At 43.8% G+C, this 20,396-nt stretch overlaps 1 protein-coding gene across 2 annotated transcripts in view; it reads left to right on the forward strand.

The window, feature by feature from the left end:
• me1 (malic enzyme 1, NADP(+)-dependent, cytosolic) overlaps positions 1-20,396 on the forward strand; it is a 64,205-nt gene that overhangs the window by 20,428 nt on the left and 23,381 nt on the right. For both annotated transcript variants that reach the window (XM_036539115.1, XM_036539116.1), the window contains exons 2-3: positions 3,372-3,505; positions 8,200-8,349. In XM_036539115.1, the coding sequence (XP_036395008.1) occupies positions 3,372-3,505; positions 8,200-8,349 (284 nt within the window). The remainder of the gene's footprint in view (positions 1-3,371; positions 3,506-8,199; positions 8,350-20,396) is intronic.

Below are 20,396 nucleotides of genomic sequence, written 5' to 3' on the forward strand. Positions count from 1 at the left end.
TGGTGTATCAGATGTGTCTCGCTCTATAAATATTCCTCAGAGCAATTAGAAATGTTTGCCTAAGAAACAGCCTGTCAGACCACATCAGCTGGTTAGATTTACTTCATGCTCCTCTCCCTCCAACAAGTCTCACTTCCTCTTCTATATTTACACTCTTTCTGGTTTACTTGGCCTTTTTCTGGGCAGCCCTTCGCTCGCCCTCCCAAACAGCTGCCAAGACTGAAGACTGACTGACGTCCCATGATGCTTTTGCTGGAGACAGCGTGCTCCATTTAAGGATGGGATGTGATATTTATATGCCTTGCCCAAACCACCGCACTGGCACAGTCGGTCTTGTCGTGTGCCAAGGGATGCCAGACTGCCCGTTTGTTCCCACAGAAGTGCCGCCAGGAACAAGGTCATCATCAGAGCCCCTCCCCACCTGGCTGCCTGAGGCCTGCAGCCCCTTACTCACGCCATTGATGGGGAGCTTAATTGCTCCCATGGGCTGGTTTCCATTACAGGCATGGCCAGCTTTCAGATCTGGGAGGGTTGTCCCATTAATTAATGCTAATAGGATGGGAGCGTACTAGGATGTAATGTTATTCATTTGTCATTTCTCATTCATTCATGCTCAAAAGCAGGGCAGTGATGCCCTCCTCTTGACAAACCAATTCCCATCAGGAATAAAACCTGTCTGTGTGTATTTGTGTATGTGTGTGTGTGTGTGTTTGTGCGTGTGTTTGTGCGTGTGTGTGTTTGTGTGTGTGTGTTTGTGTGTGTGTGTGTGCATGCACATGTGCATAGTTCAACAGGTTCAGTGCAAGTATACAATTTATTAACACTACTGTAAAGATATGTGAAATACATGTTAGAGAATGTGTAACAAAGCTTCTTATATTTAGACATAAGGGTTTCCAGTGAACTATCAAGTCCTGTATATATGTAAAGGAAAGTAACCAGTGGTTTTATCAAAAATAGAATACCCTCTTTTAATTATGTAGAGCTATAATATGTAGCTAACCTTAGGTCTGTTGCTCTGAATGTCCTGCCAGCATTTGAGATTTCTTAAATACAGACTGTGATGAAGACACAGAACACTTCACTTAACAAACTGGCATCTCCAGAAAAAAAAAAAAAAAAAAAAAAAAAGTGAAGCCAAAGACTTTCTGCTTGCTGATGAAATGATGCCCAAAGGCATTTTTTGTCCTTCTCTTCCTCTCTGATTCTTAATTCAGACTGCATGTAGAGAGATCAGAAAGGCCTGATTTAACTGTCTTTGAATGATGTGTTTATTTATCTGTTTGTGTGTGTGTGTGTGTGTGTGTGTGTGTGTGTGTATGTGTCTGTCTGCATACAGAAGTCTCCCAGCTGCATTGGTTCTGCATGGAATTAGAGTAAAGTCTTTGGGTTACATTGGTTCTGTGTTCTGTGTAAGGGACTGAGCACACTCCTTATTACCTCTTGTGTTTGAATAATCTGGGCTGTAGGAATCCAGGTACATGTAGCACTCCCACCACAAAAGGATGAGGCGTGTTTCAGCTGGGAGCTCATATTTTCTGGATCCTGATTGGTGCTTGTATCTTATCTGGTCCTGTCATTGTCCTGTGACTGAAGCCTGAAGACACACTCCTGCTCATGACTTGATAGAGACAGATATTTCCAAAGGCATCATCCTTGGTCTCACCATCAGAGATGAGTAATTCCCACATGGCTGGTTAGGTTTTGATTGATCAGCTTGTTTTGAACTTGGTGGGAGTTCTGAGGAACACCAGATACTGACCCCACCACTGAAGGAATTTGTAGCATGGCTGGGAAAAGACAAAACTCTGGACAGTACTCTGTGTGTGTTTGCGTGTGCGTGTGCGTATACGTGTGCGTGTGCGTGTGCATGCGTGTATGTGTGTGCGTGCGTGTGTGTGTCTTCCATTCCACAATGTGATCCATGCACTTATATTTATCTGGTCGGCTCCACACACAGCAGCGTGTTTGTAAATGGTTGACATTTTCCGTCATCTCTCTGCTGCAGGCCGTCTACAGCAGCACACCAATCAAGTCACGTCCAGGCAGTCACAGAAGAGCACAGTGTGTTAGTTTTACGAATCCTTAATAGAACTTTTGGAGAGCCTCTCAGGGCCATGCTTTCCCAACTGCAGCGACGCCAGAGATCTCCTTTTGAGTAATGAGGACGGTCTGGGGAACAGCTTTTCCCCTGTGGGACACTGCATAGGCTTTAGGCCTGCTGAATCCTTACCGCTTGTGGATGGGATAATAGGGGTTGGGTTTGGTGGTGGGGGTGCCTTTCTGAGACAATTTCGGATGCTGCTGTAGGGGTCACCACGGAAACCATCGGTGCCGGTGTCCCCGGGGGCTCTAGCATGCGTGTGGCCCAGGTTGCCACTGAGAGAGAACGCATTCCAGTTATTAGAACAGTTTTTCGGGTAGTGTGCTTGAGAAATTTGTCTGTTGTCAGTTCTGATGGTTTCACTCTACGTCAAGAACACCGCATTTTATTGCTCTGTGCGCAGCATGCTTTTCTAATTCACAGTCCCCAGTTGTGCTCATGCAATCAAATGTGCTTTTATAGCCAAACCCCTAACATAACCAGATATAAAAGTGTTGTTCACTAGCACAGAGCTGTGAGCGCGATCCAAGCAAGCGTGGCCGTGCTTCGGGAGACGAAGCGGAGCAGCTTTTTCTCTTCTTTTCTTCTCCCGCAAACGGCAGTAGCGGCAGCCAGGGAGGCGGTAATGAGGCAGAGAGTCGGTCTCGGCCTGCTTTTATTAGGGGTAAAAATACCGCGTCCCCAGCTCACGGAGAGATGCAGCCACGTTTGCCCTGCTCCGTCGTGTTAGGGCTGAGTTTTCAGAAAAGCAGAGGAGAATGAGCCACAAACAGTTCCAGAGTGTTCAAGATGCAGGTAGGGGACCCAAGGTTGCAACAACATAGCAAACACACATAGAACCCCTGAACAGTGTGGCGCATGTGTAAGATTCTGGTTTCAGGTCAGAGCACAGCAGCCACTGCCCACACAGAACTCACTGACCCCAGGTCAGCTGCCAGGGTAGGCACACATGTCTAGAATTACCACTATAAGGCAGATATACTCCCATATAACTGACATTGGCCCAAGCATGTGCTCTCATGACCAATTCAGAAAATATTGATAAGTGGAAACATCTGTGTAAGAGCATGTGTGTCTGCACACGTGTGTATGTGTGTGTGTGGGTATATCTTTGTATCTGTAAGTATATGTGTGTGTGTGTGTGTGTGTGTGTGTCTGTGTATGAGTGTATCTTTGAGTTTGTAAGTGTGTGTGTGTGTGTGTCTGTGTATGAGTGTATCTGTGTGTCTGTAAGTGGTGGAGGTATAATACCTGTGTCCCCCTGCAGGGCATGGCCTTCTCCCTGGAGGAGCGGCTGCAGTTGGGGATCCATGGCCTGCTGCCCCCCTGTTTCCTCAGCCAAGATGTCCAGCTGCTCCGGGTCCTGAGGAACTATGACATGAAGAAGGACGACCTGGACAGGTAAGCGCTGCGGGTGACAATGAAACCTGACACCTTTGAGTCAGACATAGGTAACTCCATCCCTTCCTCCACTGGGACAGGTGTGAAAGGCCATGTGTTACTCATATTGTGGGAAGAACAGATGAGAACTGATGAATGCTATAGTAAGAGCAGGAGACTGTAACCTTCCATCCCTCCCTCTATGCTCATCCTGTTTCTTCTCTCTGTTTTTGTTTTAAAACAGGCTTTATTAAATTTTATGAGAGCAGTTACATCCATCCCCTGTGTTGGTTATGGTCGCCATGGCCCCTGTTTCTTTTGGCCCAAAATGAGCTCATTTATAAGTCATTGAGAGGGAGATGCTGTTAATATCCAACCCCACTGGGGTTCTTCTTCAGGCCTGATTCTGAGGAATCACTCGGCACTCTGGGATAGTGCCGACCTCTGACAGAAGCACTGCTGGAGCGACAGCCTTCGAGTCATACAGCTCACATATGGAAGCCTTTATAGTGTTTGTTTTTCTGAGATGGGGGGAATTTTCTCAGCTCTGAGGTCTTTATTCACACTCCCAGGTCTCCAGATCCACTCTGCTCTGATCTGGCCTCCTCTCCTCTCCCTCCCCTCTTTCACTCGGACTGGTTTCTACTGCAAGGTCATTAGTTAATACAAGTAGGAGCGTTCTCTGTTATTAACTCACTCACTCATTATCACACACTCACTCTCTCAAACGTGTTCTCTTTCACTCTTAATCACACGCTCACTTGTGGTAAAGCTGTGTTTAAAACTGAATAACTCTGAAGGCTTTCTTGTGTACTAAATAACAGGCCTAAGGAGATATCTGTGTGATAATAGCTCAGTTAGCTCCCCACTGATGAGTCTCTGATGGCTTTGATTGGTAACTTCAGAAGTTATTATTCTTTATTACTGAACTGCATTCTGCTTTGAATCAAAAAGAGTCTGTTCATCTTGCATTCTAATTGAAAGTACAGGTGCTGTCTGATCCAGACTGAGCTGGGAGAAGCGGTCTGTTTTTAGAAGAGAAAGATCTGAAAGATTAGCTGGAATGAAATATGTTTATGAAATCCGTTATGTTTTTAAAGTTTCGTATGATCTCTTGCGGCACACACACCACATCTCATGGTTCTCTTTGTCTTTGAAATGACTCTGTAAAGGGGGAGACATCAGGAACCTGATATCCTTTAAAATGACCATAAAGGGAAAAGGTGGGTGCTGAAGTCCTAAAAACCCCAAAAGTGCCGCCAGAGAACAGATCTCTCCCCCAAACGCATTCCACACTCAAGTGGCATTCTCGCTGCAGAGCACGAGAGACATTTCTACAGCACGGCCTCTGTTGCCATGGTGATGGAAGGACCAGCTTCCATCGCCATGGCGCTGAGAAAGTTGCCTTCTGTTGCCGTGGTGCAGCCGAGGGTGGGGCGGGTCGCAGAGGGAAACTGGATCGGCAGTCACACCGGAGCCCAGCCAGCGTTCTCCCGGGGGGATGAGGAATGGTTGCTATACCAGCAGTCCAAAACAGCGGCCCGGCTAGACGAGAATATTATATTCCCATGCTCCGTCGCTGCCTCTGAAATTAAACTTGCAGTTCTCCCACATTTAAGCACAAGGGCTGCCCTCCAACCTATAAAGCTCTCATGTCTGTCTATCAGTCACTGAACCTCTCTTGTGAGTGTAGCAGCTTATTCTTCTTCTCCCTCAGTCCTCAGTATTTACTGTACGCCTGGGTCCCCTTTTCAAATATTTTTCATAATTCCCCTTTTCATAATTCCAAGAAAATTAAAGATGGCGTTCTGGCTCCAAGATGCAGTTATTAAACAGATTGGCTGAATGAAGTTTTACTATACGGTGCAGCTTGGATCAGTTGTTCTGAGTTGCAATGAGATTCTCATGAGCGATGGTCTATTTAACAGTATTCCTACCTGGGTGGAGACTCACCTGTGTAAAGGGAGAAACAGAGACAGAGGAAGAAAAGGAGCCCAAGAGAATGTGACAGGCAGAGAAAAAGAGAGTGAGAGGGATTTTTTTGGCTTTTGAGACGCTCCATATTTACCCAATGTTACAAGAGCATAGTTTGAAAAGGAAACAACAACACCCACACACACATTTTCAAAAGTAAAACAAACAACATGCTCTACGGCACGTCCAGTATTTACACCTTTATAGTGTCTGCACAAGGTGTCCTTCCCCATCAAAATCTCAAAAATGCTTAATTTATCGCCTTTTAATGCTTAAATTCATCCACATTGTTGTTTATCATAGAAGAAGCATGCTCAAATTTCAGTCTGGGCACAATCATTGTTCTCAGCGTTTAACTGTTTCATCAATCTTAGTAAGTCTCCAAGGCTGTAGGTGGTTATGCCAGAGTGAAATAGTTCAGCATGCACAGGTATTCTCCTTCATACACTTCACTGAAAATAGTCAAGGTTTATTTCATCAAACACTTGCAACTGTGCAAGCTTTGTCTACATAAAGTGGAAAATGTTCTCCTGTTTGTCAGAGAGAGCATCTGCTTTCTACATTGGGATTATGACTGCCATATACCCTGTCAGAGGCAATTATGCCATGAACAGTCCTCTACTGGAGGTCACCAGCTCATTTGGGTAGGGAACATTCATAAAACAACATCCAGGATGGCTGGGCCTACACTTCAGTTTAAAAACAAGGATTTGACAAACAACAGAAATAGCTGTTGTTTAAACATTTTCAAAACTGTGATAGTCCCTTCCACTGCAAAAAAATCTGCTAGTAGATTTCCTGCCATGATGGCAGGAAACCGATATTGTAATGTCTGCCTTTCCTCAGGGGCTGTAAGAAGAACTGTGACAGGCAGAGTGTACACGACCTCTCTGACTAGTTCACATTCAGTTTTCTGCTCTAAGATAAAGATCTACCAAGTGATGCTGGTGACTCTTGCTTTGGCCCAACAAGAGAGAACAGCAGCAACAGTATGACCTGATGAGGAAAAGAGGAGTAAAAGAAGGGTAAAAAACAGATTCCTGCCCATCAACACCACCTTTACTCTGTTGATTAATGTTCAAAAGAGCACCATGGCAAAGAGGATAGCAGAAATTGGGAGTCTCAATATTCCAATAGTGCAGCAAACAAAAAGCCATTCCAACCCTAGCATCCAGGCTGTTCTGATGATGGCACAAGCAAAGACACCCTCGTGGAACAGAGTTTAAGGATTACAGCAGTTTTTTTTTTTTTTAGGATTTTGTCAGTAATTTTGAGTCTGAAAGTTGCCAAACTTCTATTCAAATGGATCAGACCTTGATTCCTGTCACACACAAATGTGTGAAGTAAGGGATAGAGGCAGAGAGAAAGAGAGAGGGAGGGAGAAGGGGAGAAAGAGAGGAGAAGCTGGTTTCCTGTTTACCATTGTACGTGCTTGTTAAACAAACCCACAGAGCAAACATGTAAATAGCCTCATTAGCTGCAGCCCTACCACGAGTAGATAAGGCATTGTGATGCGTTTACTGCTGACATCACTCAAGCAAGAGGCTTGGAGGACAGCACACATTCTGATGAAAGTACATAGGGTATCAGTTGTAGTGTTTTCTTCCAGAATTCATGAACCTGGTTATGAATCCATCACGTCTGTCAGTCTGAGGTGGCTTGTGTCTATCCTTGTATGTAGGCTGATCCTTCAGCATGCAGCTGTCCTTCTGTCTCCATGGACCGTCTGTCTGTGGGTGGCTTTGTCTCACTGGGGCAGAGGTGTTGGTATTTTAAAGAGATTGTTAACACTTTCATCGGGGAGTGGGACATGCTGCTCATTATCTTAACAAGGGGGGACATTATGTGTTGGCTTCTGTGGAAGGGTTTTACTTGAAATGGTAGCATTATGTTGAGCGCTAATTTGGGTTATATGTGAACTCTGCTTGTGGTCTGGGGTTTTACTGTTCTAACACGGAGAGCGCAAAAAGGTGCATTACTGCATAAAATGCACCCAAGTGAATGTCGGCACTCAGACGCACCGCTCTGTCTAAGAACCTTGTAAATGAAGTGAGGGTATTTGTATTAATGGTAAATTACATATTACATTGTAACTGTGTCTTTGTTATGAAGCTGACTGTACTAACAACATCACAGAATTCTTATTCTTCAAGTAATTCCTATACTTGCAAGAACTTCCATTTTCTTGTAGTTCTTTAAAATATTCTTTTTCTACTTCAAAAGATTTAAATGGAAGATTGTAATTTCCATCCATTGCACAGCTGTAAGGATTTAAATTTGAAGGTAATCTATCTGAGTTATCTGCCAGGGGGACACACCCAATATCTGATTGTTAATAGGTTTATTACCTTACACCTGTTTTTTATTAAATACAGGTGTGCTGGGAAGAGCAGGGGGAAATAGCCCTCAAGGACGCGGTGTTACAGCCAAAAAAACTGTTAAGGAGATGTCCTGTTGCTTGGTCTAATGTCATATGGATCAGGCTTGGACACGATAATCCAAATAGTTTACTCTTCAAATGAATTATGATTCCCTGTTTGAAAATTGCTACAAGGTTCCAGCACTGTGCTCCTACAGATGCCCATTGTTTGTTTGCTTCCCAGCCAGTAGGGTGTGAGGGATGTGTCCACACGCTGCTGTTGGCAGTCTCCATGTAAACTCTGAATGCGCATGACAGGCAGCTGTCATCTCAAAGGCCTCCCTAATGGACATGTTTCCCTCTCCCCCCCTCTCTCTCGCAGATATGTCTTCCTGATGGGGCTGCAGGACCGCAACGAGAAGCTCTTCTACAGGGTTCTCATGTCGGACATAGAGAGATTCATGCCCATAGTTTACACGCCCACAGTGGGGCTGGCATGCCAACAGTATGGCCTCACCTTCAGGAGACCCAGGTGAGACGAGGACACACACACACAAACACACACACACGCACACACACAGATGCACAAGCAGGCACAGGCACGCACACATGCTGGTAAGTGCATGCACAAGCACACACAAGTGCACCCACACATTCAACCTGTGTCTGACCTCTGTATTGGCAGGTGTAACTGTAAATTGGCAGATATTTTGGACAATCGCCCTGAAATGTAGCCGAGAGTATCCGCTTTGTTCTTCTTTCCCTCTGACACGCACACACAAAGCGCCGTCCTCCTGAGACAGCTCACGGAACACGCTTTTGGGATCAGGTTCCGTCCGTCTGCGGACACTGAGCCAGTGTAAGCAGTCACCTATTTGTGTTCAAATGGCCCCCTCCTAAGACAGAGCATCCGCGACACTCTACCCCGTTTTGGGCCTCAAACAGGTTCCGACCGGGGTCCAGCTCCAGGCCCAAAGAGCATAAAGCTCAATAATATGCCTGGAGCTCAACCTGCCATATGGTTTTCTCCCTGCAGTAATACGGCTCATTTCTTTATAGGTGCTCTGTGTGGAGCTCTCTGTATTACGGTGCTCAGTGGAGCTCTCAGTTGCATTCTCTTCAATTCAAATGGAGTTTTAATGGCATTACAATACACATAATGAGCCACCAAAGGATTGATTGTAAACCACATACACATTCACATAATCATGCATAATTATACATATAAACACGCGCATACCTACATACTTGTATTTTTTTCAGTAGTTTGTGCACACTTATTTCTCCAGTTTATAGCAGGGGGAAACAGGCTGTATTCAGCTGCTAGACAAAGTGTTTTCATTTCAAACCTTTCATCCTTTGCTAATAGGATTTTTTTTCCTAAAGCCTGACATCTGCATTATGAAGCCACATGCAGCTCCCTCACATGTACATTTCTGCTGAAGGTGGTGGATTTATTAAAAATGCAGTATAAAATTTAAGCAGCAGCCGAACTTAAAACAGGATGTTCTTAATCAGACAAAGAATAGCTATTTCCCTTAATGATGTCAGTGTAATTTTATTTGAAGTGACCACCGTGGGACTCTTAAAAAATCTGAAAGTGCGCTCCCACATATTTTACATTATATTGCCCGTTCACAATCCCCCCAAAACTAGGAAGTATGTGGAAAAATGCCTAGCATGCTGTCTAACTTTGACATTGCGCTGCAGGAGGAATTTTATATCTCCCAGTGATCCCACAATGCACTGGGCTGGGGCATGCTGCCAGAGCCTTAGGACTGCAGTGGAAGTGTGTCACTCAGACTTGGCCTTGGCCAGACTCACAAAGCTGCAAAGCTTTCCTCCCTCTAATCACCTTTCTCTGAAGTTGATACACACGTGTGCACGCAGACGCACACACGCGCGCACACACACACACACACACACAGCAAGGGAACGGTAATGAAACCCTGCTAAATGTCTGGACCACCGGGGTGGGCTAAAAGCCTGAGATTACTGCTCTAATCGTTGCCTCTCTAGTATAAAAGAGTGCAGTGTTGAAGAAGGCCCATTTCACCCTCCTCGGAGTTGTGGCCCATAATCTGCCTTATTCAGACTAACCACAACCAGACTGCGTCCTGAACCAAGGGTCAGAGGTCAATTATGTTCATCGGGTACACAGTCCTCTTCTGAGAGTATTCGATTTGTGTCTGTGAGCATTTCTTTACCTGATCTCAAATGCTGGAGGAACCTATGGAGAAGCTCTGGTAGCAATAAGAGGTGAGGAGTTTAGAACGTGGGTTTCTACGCTGAAAGGTTGTGGGTTTCAGTCCTATAATGCTGCGAAGGCACAGCTGTTCTGCCCACAAATAAGAATGCTGTATATTTGGGATGTGAAAATAGTGGAAGATTTAACCATTCTAAATGGTCCTGGAGTATCAACTAAGCTAAGAGCACATACGTCTCACAATTGGCTGTAATGGAGCATGATTAGATAGTTGTGGCTGAGAATGATGTAAAAATGATGTACATACAGTGATGATGGGATGAGGCCTCGGATATGCAATACAGAGGGAGGATATGCCTGAGCAACAATTACAGTGTAACACAGAAGCGCCTGTGTTTTCATTGGAGCACGAGCCTTTGGCCACACACAGAGCTGGCCGTGCTTATGGGCAGATCTCACTCGAGGCTGAGGAATATTCAGGGTAAGCAGATAATTCCCTCCTGCAGTCTTTTACCCACAATCCCCAGCACCCCCCAGAGAAAGTTTCAGCCAAGGATACAACAGAAAGTGAGAAATCTGCAACATCATTAAAATACTTGAGCATTTCAGATGCAGTTTATCTGAGAGGTATTTGGAACAATGTGTCACCCATTTAGGGGCAATGTGTTTGTTGTAGAGGTTATTTGATCAGATTTGAGGTTCCCACCTGCACTTTCTTTTTATTTGAAAGTCTGAGACATTGAATTAGTGTGACATTGTACCTTAGCACATGTTGCTGAAACAAATATGAACAGGCATATGCTTTAGGACTATGGAAAACATAACACTGAGGATACTACCCTGGAGTTTGGAACCAGAAAGGGTTTTATGGAAAATTCTGATTTCCCACGATTTAGTTTTTTTGTGATTATTGTTTTTTCTTGTAATCTGGGAAGGATGACAAACAAATGCATTCCAGGTATTGCCTAAAACTAAACCACATTTTATTCAGGGTTTTCACAGTTGGGTTCTCATTGTTTCTCTCTTGGATTTGCATTGTAAATCTTTAAGGACTTCCATTTGGAAAAACAATCATTTATTTTATTTCCATTGTTGCTTATTTGAGATTTCACCCTCTCGCCCAGCTTCAGGCTGATGGACCTTTTCTCTCACTTCCAAACACACAGTTGAATTGTGCTTAAGTTTCTGTGTGGGGCTGTAGTGACTTATGACAGAATTGGCGACACTCCTAAATACCAGACACCTTGGAGATGTTTGGATTTCCAGAGTTTTCCAGAATTCTGGATTAGATTAGGATCAGGTTGGACTCCTTCCTGCAGCCATAGAGACATCAGTACGTAGAAGCCCAGGAACAGTTTTCTGGCAGGTTGTCCTGGTGTGAATTTGGCCCTGTCACTTTTCTTGAGCTTTTAAACATTCAGCGTGGTTGACACAAACAAAAACTGACACAAACTCAAATTAAGGGTATGAATTCTTGGAGCAGTATTGATCATGCTCACCTGCCTCAGGTGTTTTTCCTGCTGTAGAGAGAGATACTGCCGGCGTGTGTGTGTGTGTGTGTGTGTGTGTGTGCGTGTGTGCGTGTGTGCGTGTGTGCGTGTGCGTGTGCGTGTGTGCGTGTGTGCGTGTGTGCGTGTGTGCGAGTGTGCGAGTGTGCGAGTGTGCGAGTGTGTGAGTGTGTGTGTGTGTGTGTGTGTGTGTGTGTGTGTGTGTGTGTGCTTGTATGTATGTTTGTGTTTGTTTCTGCTCCACTCTGCTCTATAGAGAGATCTTCAGCGGGTGTCTTAATGCTCTGTATTTCGTATCAGACACATGGAGCTGACAGGTAGCTGGTGAGGAAAAATTCACCCTAAGGAAGAAGCTTCTTAGTGTTAGTCTGACATGTGACTTTTACTGGCTATACACAAGCTATACTAAGCTTTCAGATGTGCTAATATCTCAGCCAATGTTTCACTCTCATCACAAAGTAGAAGGTCAGAGTGGGAATAAGAAGTGGGAGATAAGTGCCTCTTTCCTTTTGTCTTTAACAAAAGGTCATGCTGTAAAACTGCAAGTCAGAGAAACTGGAAAGGGGAGTTAAGTGCTTCATGGAATATTCCATATTGGCAAACCTGTGCCACCCACTAATTTTATTGTATGCATTTTTTTTTACTGAGTGGTTTTTATGGGAATTGTTTTCCATCATGGAGTGATAAGAGGTGATATAGACACAATAAAATGGAAAATATAAAGATTTTTTCTGCTCATGGCTAAAATACTGAGGATCTACAACATCTGTTGTGCGTTTCAGAATGTTTCCTTTGGAGAGATTTCAGCATTATTTCCACTTCGGAACCTAAACCCTGCAACCTGCCGCAGTTTGGTTTAACATGCGTGCATGCGTGTTTTACATGTGTGCAGAGACCCCGAAATGGAGGGCAGCACAGCTCAGATGATGACTGTGTCCTCAAAATGGGTGCAGGTGCAGAGGAGAAAGTAAACAGACAAACTTTCGGAGCTCATTTTTCCGCCATGCTGGCACATCAGTATGGGGTGTGTTTTTTTTTCCCCTCCTTGAGTTGAAATCCCCGGCACGCTGAATCCCCAAGAACTGCTGTAGAGGAGATACTTATCAGAACCATGAAATTGCTCTTAAAGAGGAGCTTAGCTGGACTGTGGTAATGAGAGATATCTTGTGTGAGCAGTGTATGACAGAGTGCATTGTGGAGTTCTGCCATTTTGGGGCTGGGGAGAGATGACTAAGTCGACCATTCTGCTGACTTTTTAATGGCGTGTAATGGCTTTTTGCAACGGCAAGGCGCAGTTCTGTGCCAGCTGATGGAATCTGAACGTGTATCCCAGAAGAGGGGATTTGGGATTCCGTAGCGTTTTTGAGGTGCCATTTGGCATGCCTCTTCCTGACAAGGCCTTCACAGGGGACAGCAAGGTCAGGGGGCCAGCTTTAGGGGGCAGACCCAGTGTTTGTTTGAGTTTTGCCACTCATCTCTCTAGGGGAGGGGAGAGTGCCATGGGTTTGTTCCACTCAAATGGTTTATTTCCACCCATGGTTTATTTGGCCCAACTCATAGATTGATGCAAATACTTTTTTTTCTCTGCGTTTCTGAAGATTCACTGCAGGAAAACATTTGTGAGACATGTGAAATGTCCACTGACAGCTGGTGAGACAGACATACATACACTCATGATAACAGAAGACTACTCAGATAACACTTCCTTTGTTGCTTAAACAGCAGGATAATATCTCTATCTTCGTTGTGTGTTGAGAAGATGCCAAAAACCCTTGTCAGTGTGAGCTCTTTATTCCTCTCAGGGGCAGTGAGAGCGTGTCCTACCCTTTTCCACTCTGGCATGTATAACCCCACATCCCCCTTCAGCTGACCTGTCGTAGACAGCCAGTGAATATTAACCCAATGCTGAATTCACCTCAACTCAGCAAGCCTGTGAAGAATGTCCAAGAAGCCAGTTATATATGTTTGGATAGAAATAAAAGAACCGCTTTGGAAGAACTTAAGAGTTAATTAATGATGGCAGAAATAACTTAATAGGAGACCATAAAGTGCAATTCATTACTGCTCTCTCAACTTAGCGCAAGCATAACAGCATAAAGCAGGGCCCTAGTCCAACACCCTTTCACTAAACTTCGTGTGGTGTCACATCATAATCCTTGCCCCTAGGGTGGCGATTATCATTCACTTCAGGCTTTTGGCTGATGCATGACCAGCCAAAGTGGTGTCTGAATGTGCTATAGAAAACAAATCAGTGCTGAGGGGCTTTTAAAACACTCAGTTCCAATAATGTAGACTGTGGGTTATTTTTTCCTTAATTCCCACAGTGCATCAAGATGTGGGAAAATAGAATTTGGCAGAAAAATGTGAGGGATTGTTTTATATGCTTCAAATGAAAATAGACTTGTGTTACTCCTATTGTATTGACAAAACTCATGAATATCCTGACACTGAGAATTTTATCATTTCCACCTGTTGGTTTGTGATCTGTATATATTACACATAAACCTTATACAAACTAGTCAGTCCCTGTAAAACTCATTTCATTAAAGGAATACAATGGGCTTGAATCTCATTAACTGAAATATTTCAAACTGCCAAGACCTCTGTGTTGTATCTTTCAAGGAATGGTTTAGTGTTGTACGGAAATTATTGCCTATGCACGGATAGTACATCTTAAACATTTATATTTAGAGATTGTTTATAAAGTAGGAGTTGATATGTCTGAATTGGAAGTGTTAGTTTCCATCAAAAGGACAGGATCCATTTTTTATGAGAGTAGTAGTGCTTTTTAGTATGTTATGTGTGAATGTAAATTTGTGTGTCTTATATGTAAGCAGGGGCATTTGTTGTGGGTGAGTTGTATCAGTGCTTTTTGTGTGGGGTGACTGATGGGTGATTGTCATCTTACCTGTATCGTACACCAATATCCCATTTCAAAATGAGCAGACCAGTGGCATATTCCCTGGACTTCTCCCTTTGCATGCAAGTCACATATCTTTATACTGAGACTGAGCTACCCCAGTGTGAGTGTATGTTTGGACTGCACATCATTGGGGGGATGTGTTTTAGTACAATGGCAGATGCCATTTCGATGCTAGACTGTACATTTGAAAAAAAAAAAAGTCTTCCGCAGAATGACAAAACAAATATCTCTGGCACAAGAGGTAGTATATCTATCGCGCTGGTGGCTTTAACTGAGAGAGATCAGCTATTTAGTAGAGAGGTTAGATCTTTAGGGCTAGAGCGTTGGTAGCATTATCGAGTGTGAAGCTGTCAGGGAGTGGAGCCCCCCCCCCCCCCCCCCAAACACTAAACTGGGAGTTAAAGGATAATGTCCTCTGCAACTTCATGTCTCAAATCAGATGTGGAGCCATAAGGCAACCTCAAGAAGTAGGGGTTCATGACCACGTCAACAGTGGTTAATGATTGGGATCAGAGCGGTTTATGACTAGAACTGCTGTGGTTTATGATCGGACCCATTGTGGTTTATCATTTGACCCAGTTTGGTTAATAATTGCACCCAGTGTGGTTTATAATTATGTCCAGTGTGGTTAAGAGCACTGTTTTAACAAGACATATTATGGTTTGTGATATGGATGCAGATCCTCTGAAAAAGCTTGCTTGATAGGTCAACTGGACTGTGAGAAACACAGATGTGCCTGTCAGGGTTTCCACTGGATAAAATCTGAAGCGACAGTGTTTTCATTCACTATAACAGCAGTTCTCTGGAAGCAACAGGATGAGCCCTGGCCCTAGTTCTGACCTTTTCATCAGCTGGGCCTGCTCAGCACTCATTTTGGTGTGCTGACGTTTCCACTGAAAATGAAATCCCCTTGTTGCGACTTCTACAGTATTGTCTTGAACCCCCACGTGTTTCCATTTAGAGAACCTTGTTAATGAACAAGTATACAGGAACTAACGCGCACATATTATTCCTAGGCTGATGAAATATTGTATTGCTCTACCTCTAGATCTGACTTTACTTGCATAACTGGAAGCAAAGTTTATCTACTTTACATGTGGAAGAAGAAAGAAAAAGAAAAGAAATGTAGAGTTATGATGTCAAATTCATATTGAACAGGTCTCAGTGGTACACTTCTTGTGTCTTGTGAGAATTGTTTAAACTTTTGTCATGGCGGCAGCCAGCCAGTCCGATAATTAAATAAACTTACAAAACAATAGCGGCACCTGGAACTTGTTAAGATATAGAATTAGATATTTCCAAAGATTTCCACCAAGAATGGTGTAGACCCGTGACCAGAATTACTAAAGATTGCTCTGTCACATTAATTAAACTGGATCCATATTTACCTTTAAATTGGGCCACTATAACCCAGGGGATTGTAGTTGTTTGTGCAATATGTAATGATGCAGTAATATTGTTTGACTCATTTCTACACTAGAGCAGAGTGAGTTTAATCCTCCTGCAAGAACTGAACCACTGGAAAGAGTGAACACAGTTTGCCCTCCCAGGGCAGTCCTGTCCCAGGCCCTGTTGCTAACACACAAAAACATTTATAAAAACATGCGGTAATTGATCGTTGCACAATCATTAGATTTAAACAAAAAATGCCCTGATGCATTCAACAAAAATGCTGCCCCTTTCCAAGGACAATTCTAAACTCTACAATTTTGTCATTTTGTTGCCAAAATGTTATGATCTCTTCATACAGTAATTACTGGGAAAAAAGGGGTTAGAGCATGGCTGAAACATATCTGGGTACTTGTTGAGTTCCACATCTCCACTGATTCAATTAGCAGAATGATTTGAATAGGGGACTTTCCTGTCTCTAAAGTTCTGTAAGGCCATGTAACATGACTCTTATGTTAGTCTGAGATGGGAGAGAGAGTGAGGGAGAGAGAAAGAGAGTGAGAGAGAGTGACAGATAAAGAGACCAGGCACTCACAGAGTACTGTACTTCACTGAAGGTTTGTAAAGAAAAGCCGCACGGCCTCATTCATGTTCAGCCTTCCTATATCAAACACCTCCTGTGGGTCTGGGGAGGGGTGATTTTCCAAGGTTATGGCAGGGCGTTTCCCCCTGCAAGTTTTTTTTTTTCTCTGTTTGTTGGAACAGTCTGGCCGAATCAGCTCGTGCTGAAATGTTTCTCACGCAGCCGCCTCTGTGTGGAACAGTACTCACCTTCTCAGGGCAGAGCTGTTTCTGTGCAACTCAGAATGGGTGAGTATATTGCTCCTGCTGGCGTCGGAGCAGCCAAGCTCTCAGAGGGGCTGTGTTTGCCCAGCTGACAATGAATTATTCCAAACTCCGCCCCTCAGTCCAGATCCAAAGCTAAGCGTTTTGCTATGGTGGTGAGCGTAGTCCGGATGCATATTTAGCAGTTTCATGCTGGCCGTTCCAGTGTAATTAGTTATTTTTAATCGGAAAATGCTAGGGCAGGACCCACTGCAGGAGCTGGGAGCTTCTCGCTGTGGTGAAGTCTGTATGGATTTATTCAGTAAAGACACAGCCTCGCCCTGGAAACCTGCAGTGACTACACTTAATGCACCTCAAACCATAGTCCGCACACCATAGGCCCTTTACTGGACCAGTTCAGCTTAACCCACAACCCACTGCTGTTCTGACCGCTGCTCCACCCTGTTGCTCTGACCAGGGTTCCATGCTGCTTCTCTGACCAATGCTCCACACTGATGTGATTTTTCATTGTTGTGTTCGTAGTACGATTGGCAGGTAGATTTATGTGATAAATACGCAGGCGTGTGTAATAGAGTAGCAGGTTTGTTTGACTGACAGACAGCACAGTGATTGACAGGTCTGATGGACAAATTTATGTGGTCTTCCTTTGAACTGTGCTCCACTTGGAAACCTCATTCAGCCCTCTGTTTGTATAAGCAAATGCGTTACTGATACTGGATGCAAATCAGAAATTTTCCGGAATGGCCACCATTCCCTCCGAGTTCACGTTTCGTTTGGCACTCATCCCCACAAACACAGCTAAGGAAGGTCCAATTTATCCTTTACTCAGGCTCTTCAGGAGAAATGCATGAGTTCAATTTAAAACAACTTGACTAGACTATTTAAGAGTTTTGGCCGCCCCTGTGTCAGCTCTTCAGGGTCACATGGGCATCCCACGGTGCTCTCTGTTAGGTTTGGAAGGAGAGAGTGGCACAAGTATTTGCCATGTCACAAATAGTCTTCTCTGTGTGCTTTGGCTGTAGTGATCACAGCAGTGAACTAAAGAAAACATCATGAGGACTGAAATGTTACAGTGCAGCTGTAATGATTGGGAGGTTTGCTGGTGCTATTATCCAAAACTGTAAGATGTGTTTGATGTTTCTTTTTCTTCAGAAATTGCATTTTCACACAGTGCAGGATCAGGGTGGTTAACACAGGAGGTCCTCTGTGTGGCAACAGAAGGCTTTTGAATAAATACCATTTAAATTGTCCACATATTCACTGACAATAGAGTGTGGGTCAGCTAATACACTATAACAGAATGAGCAGCAGTTCTTAGCATAATCAGTGAATCAGCCCTGCATCTGTGAAGTGTTATTCCAAAAAACAGCCATTATCATGTGGCTGATCCAGGATCAGCTGTTGGTCAGTCATTTAACTTTGTCTTTGTAGCTGTGTGATCTGAGAAGTGCTGGCTGGTGTATCTCAGTCCCGGCTAGTGAGCTGGAAACAGGGGAGGCTGAAATATTACCTTTAAATCTATCATTACTTTCCACCTGTCCCCCTTTGTCCTCCTTGATTAACAATAAAGCATATAATTCACAGAATAATTGACACCAATCGCGGAAATGGAGTAAATGATTACGCTCGCGAAACAGAGCAGATTGTCTGTAGTTTGTGCTTTTTGCATTGGTACCAGTTTCATGTCTCTACGACCTTCCTAAGTGGGTGCTCCCATAGAACTCCCATTATAAAAAATGTGCATGTCAAAAATTGACTAAGTCCCATATGGGCTTCTGGGAAAAGTGGTAAGAGCATGTTTCAGACCGTTTGGAGTTAAATGGTACCCCCTTTGCATGACATGTTAGCTTGCCCCATACAATGGTTTTTGGTGAATAACTTTTGATAGGAAGGTGCTAGAGTGTTGGAACCAAGTTCCATCCCATATAATTTGACCATGCCCTTTCCAACGATACCAACCCCGACTCTGTGCGACCTTCCGTTCTGAAAATTAGGGTTAGGGTTAGGGTTAGGATGTGCAAAAGCTACAGCACGAGGTTGTTTAATTGACAAAGATGGCAATTTGAACAATTAAGTCGCAAGTAATCCCAAAGCTTTCTCTTAAATATTTCACATTATACTGTAGCTTTCTTGTGTTACAAAATTCAAATTACAAAACGGAGCTAAATTTAGTTAGATCGATTTAAATTACTGAGAATAAACTTTTAGGTTAGGTTGAGTGCAATGAACAATAACGTTTAGAATACAGACCTCACAAAAGCTGTGATGTGTCATGACCATTTAACGTAATTTAAATAGATAAATGCCATCCTTGTTAATTAAACAATGTAGCTTTCGCAAGCACACAAGCTATTTGTTTTATTGTTAATCAAGGGGGATAAAGGGGAATGGGTTGAAAGTAATGATAGATTTAAAGGTAATGTTTCAGCCTCCCCTGTTTCCAGCTCACCAGCCGCCACTGGTATATCTCACTGATGGTTTAGTCCATGCCTTTGTAGAACTTTGTGAGCTTTAATTAGGCAGCTACTCAATGCATGATCCACAGTACTTGCCTCTGAAATCGGCGACAATGTGGTTGAATGTCAGCAATGCGCCCGAGTGGGGCACCATCACCGCCCTCTCTTGCCTCTACAGTCTGAATCTAGAGGGTCTTCTGAAACTAATAGAGGGAGAATTTTTACTGTGGCTGTAAAGGTTATGCAATTACTATAACAGCAAAAGGTGTGCAATTACACACAGCAATGAACTCACATTATCATAATAGAAATGGGTTAGCCATTAGCAATTACTCTTGGAGTAATGCATGTGTGCTAACCTCTTCTCTCTGGTTCACATAGATTGGATTCTGTAGGGTTAGCGGTGGTTCTGCTTGTGAGTGTGTGCCAGGAGGTTTTGGGTCAGTAGCTGTTAGTAGTGCCTCCTGGGGAGTGTGTGTGCATTTGTGGGTCAGTCTGTGTTTGTGTTCTGATGGGTCAGTAGCCGTACTGTTCTTGCTTTCAGGGATGTGTTTTTGGGTCAGTGATTGTGTTGGTTCAGCCCAGCAGGCGGTTTGTTCTCTCTCTCTCTCTCTCTTTCTCTCTCTCTCTCTCTCTCTCTCTCTGTCTCTCTCTCTCTTTCTTCACTCTCTTTTTCCATTCAGTTTCAGAATGTCCTCTTTACTACATCCATGTCCTCATTATCAACTCAAATACACACACTTAAACACACAGATATTCATTTCAGACACAAAGAGATACATTTGTGTTCATTCACAAACATATACCCACACACACTCACACACACAGCCATGCATACATATACAGTTCACACATATTCAAATACACACAGACACACACACAACCATGCATATGTAGTGTTCCTTTGCTAGCCGTAGAGATACTTAATCATAACTGCTATCCTTGAAACACAGTGCCATTGTGGGGAAACACTGCCACAAAGAAATAAGTGCTCTCATAAGGTACATAATCATATGTTACCATTATGAATTTCTGCCATGGTTGAATCACCACAACGTGCTTTTGCCACTTGAGAATCTCATACTGCCTTTAGGCTGTTGTCTGCTGTGCTTACACAGCACCCCCTGACTTGTTCCCGCACCCCCTCAGTCCACCCCCACTCCCTCACTCACTCTTTCCGCTGTTAGCTGTGAGGGGGTCGAGGGCACATGCTGCACTTGTGGGACAGAACCACAAGAACACGACCTGCTC

This window comes from Megalops cyprinoides, chromosome 10, assembly GCF_013368585.1.
Source record: "Megalops cyprinoides isolate fMegCyp1 chromosome 10, fMegCyp1.pri, whole genome shotgun sequence".
NCBI classification, from domain to species: domain Eukaryota; kingdom Metazoa; phylum Chordata; class Actinopteri; order Elopiformes; family Megalopidae; genus Megalops; species Megalops cyprinoides.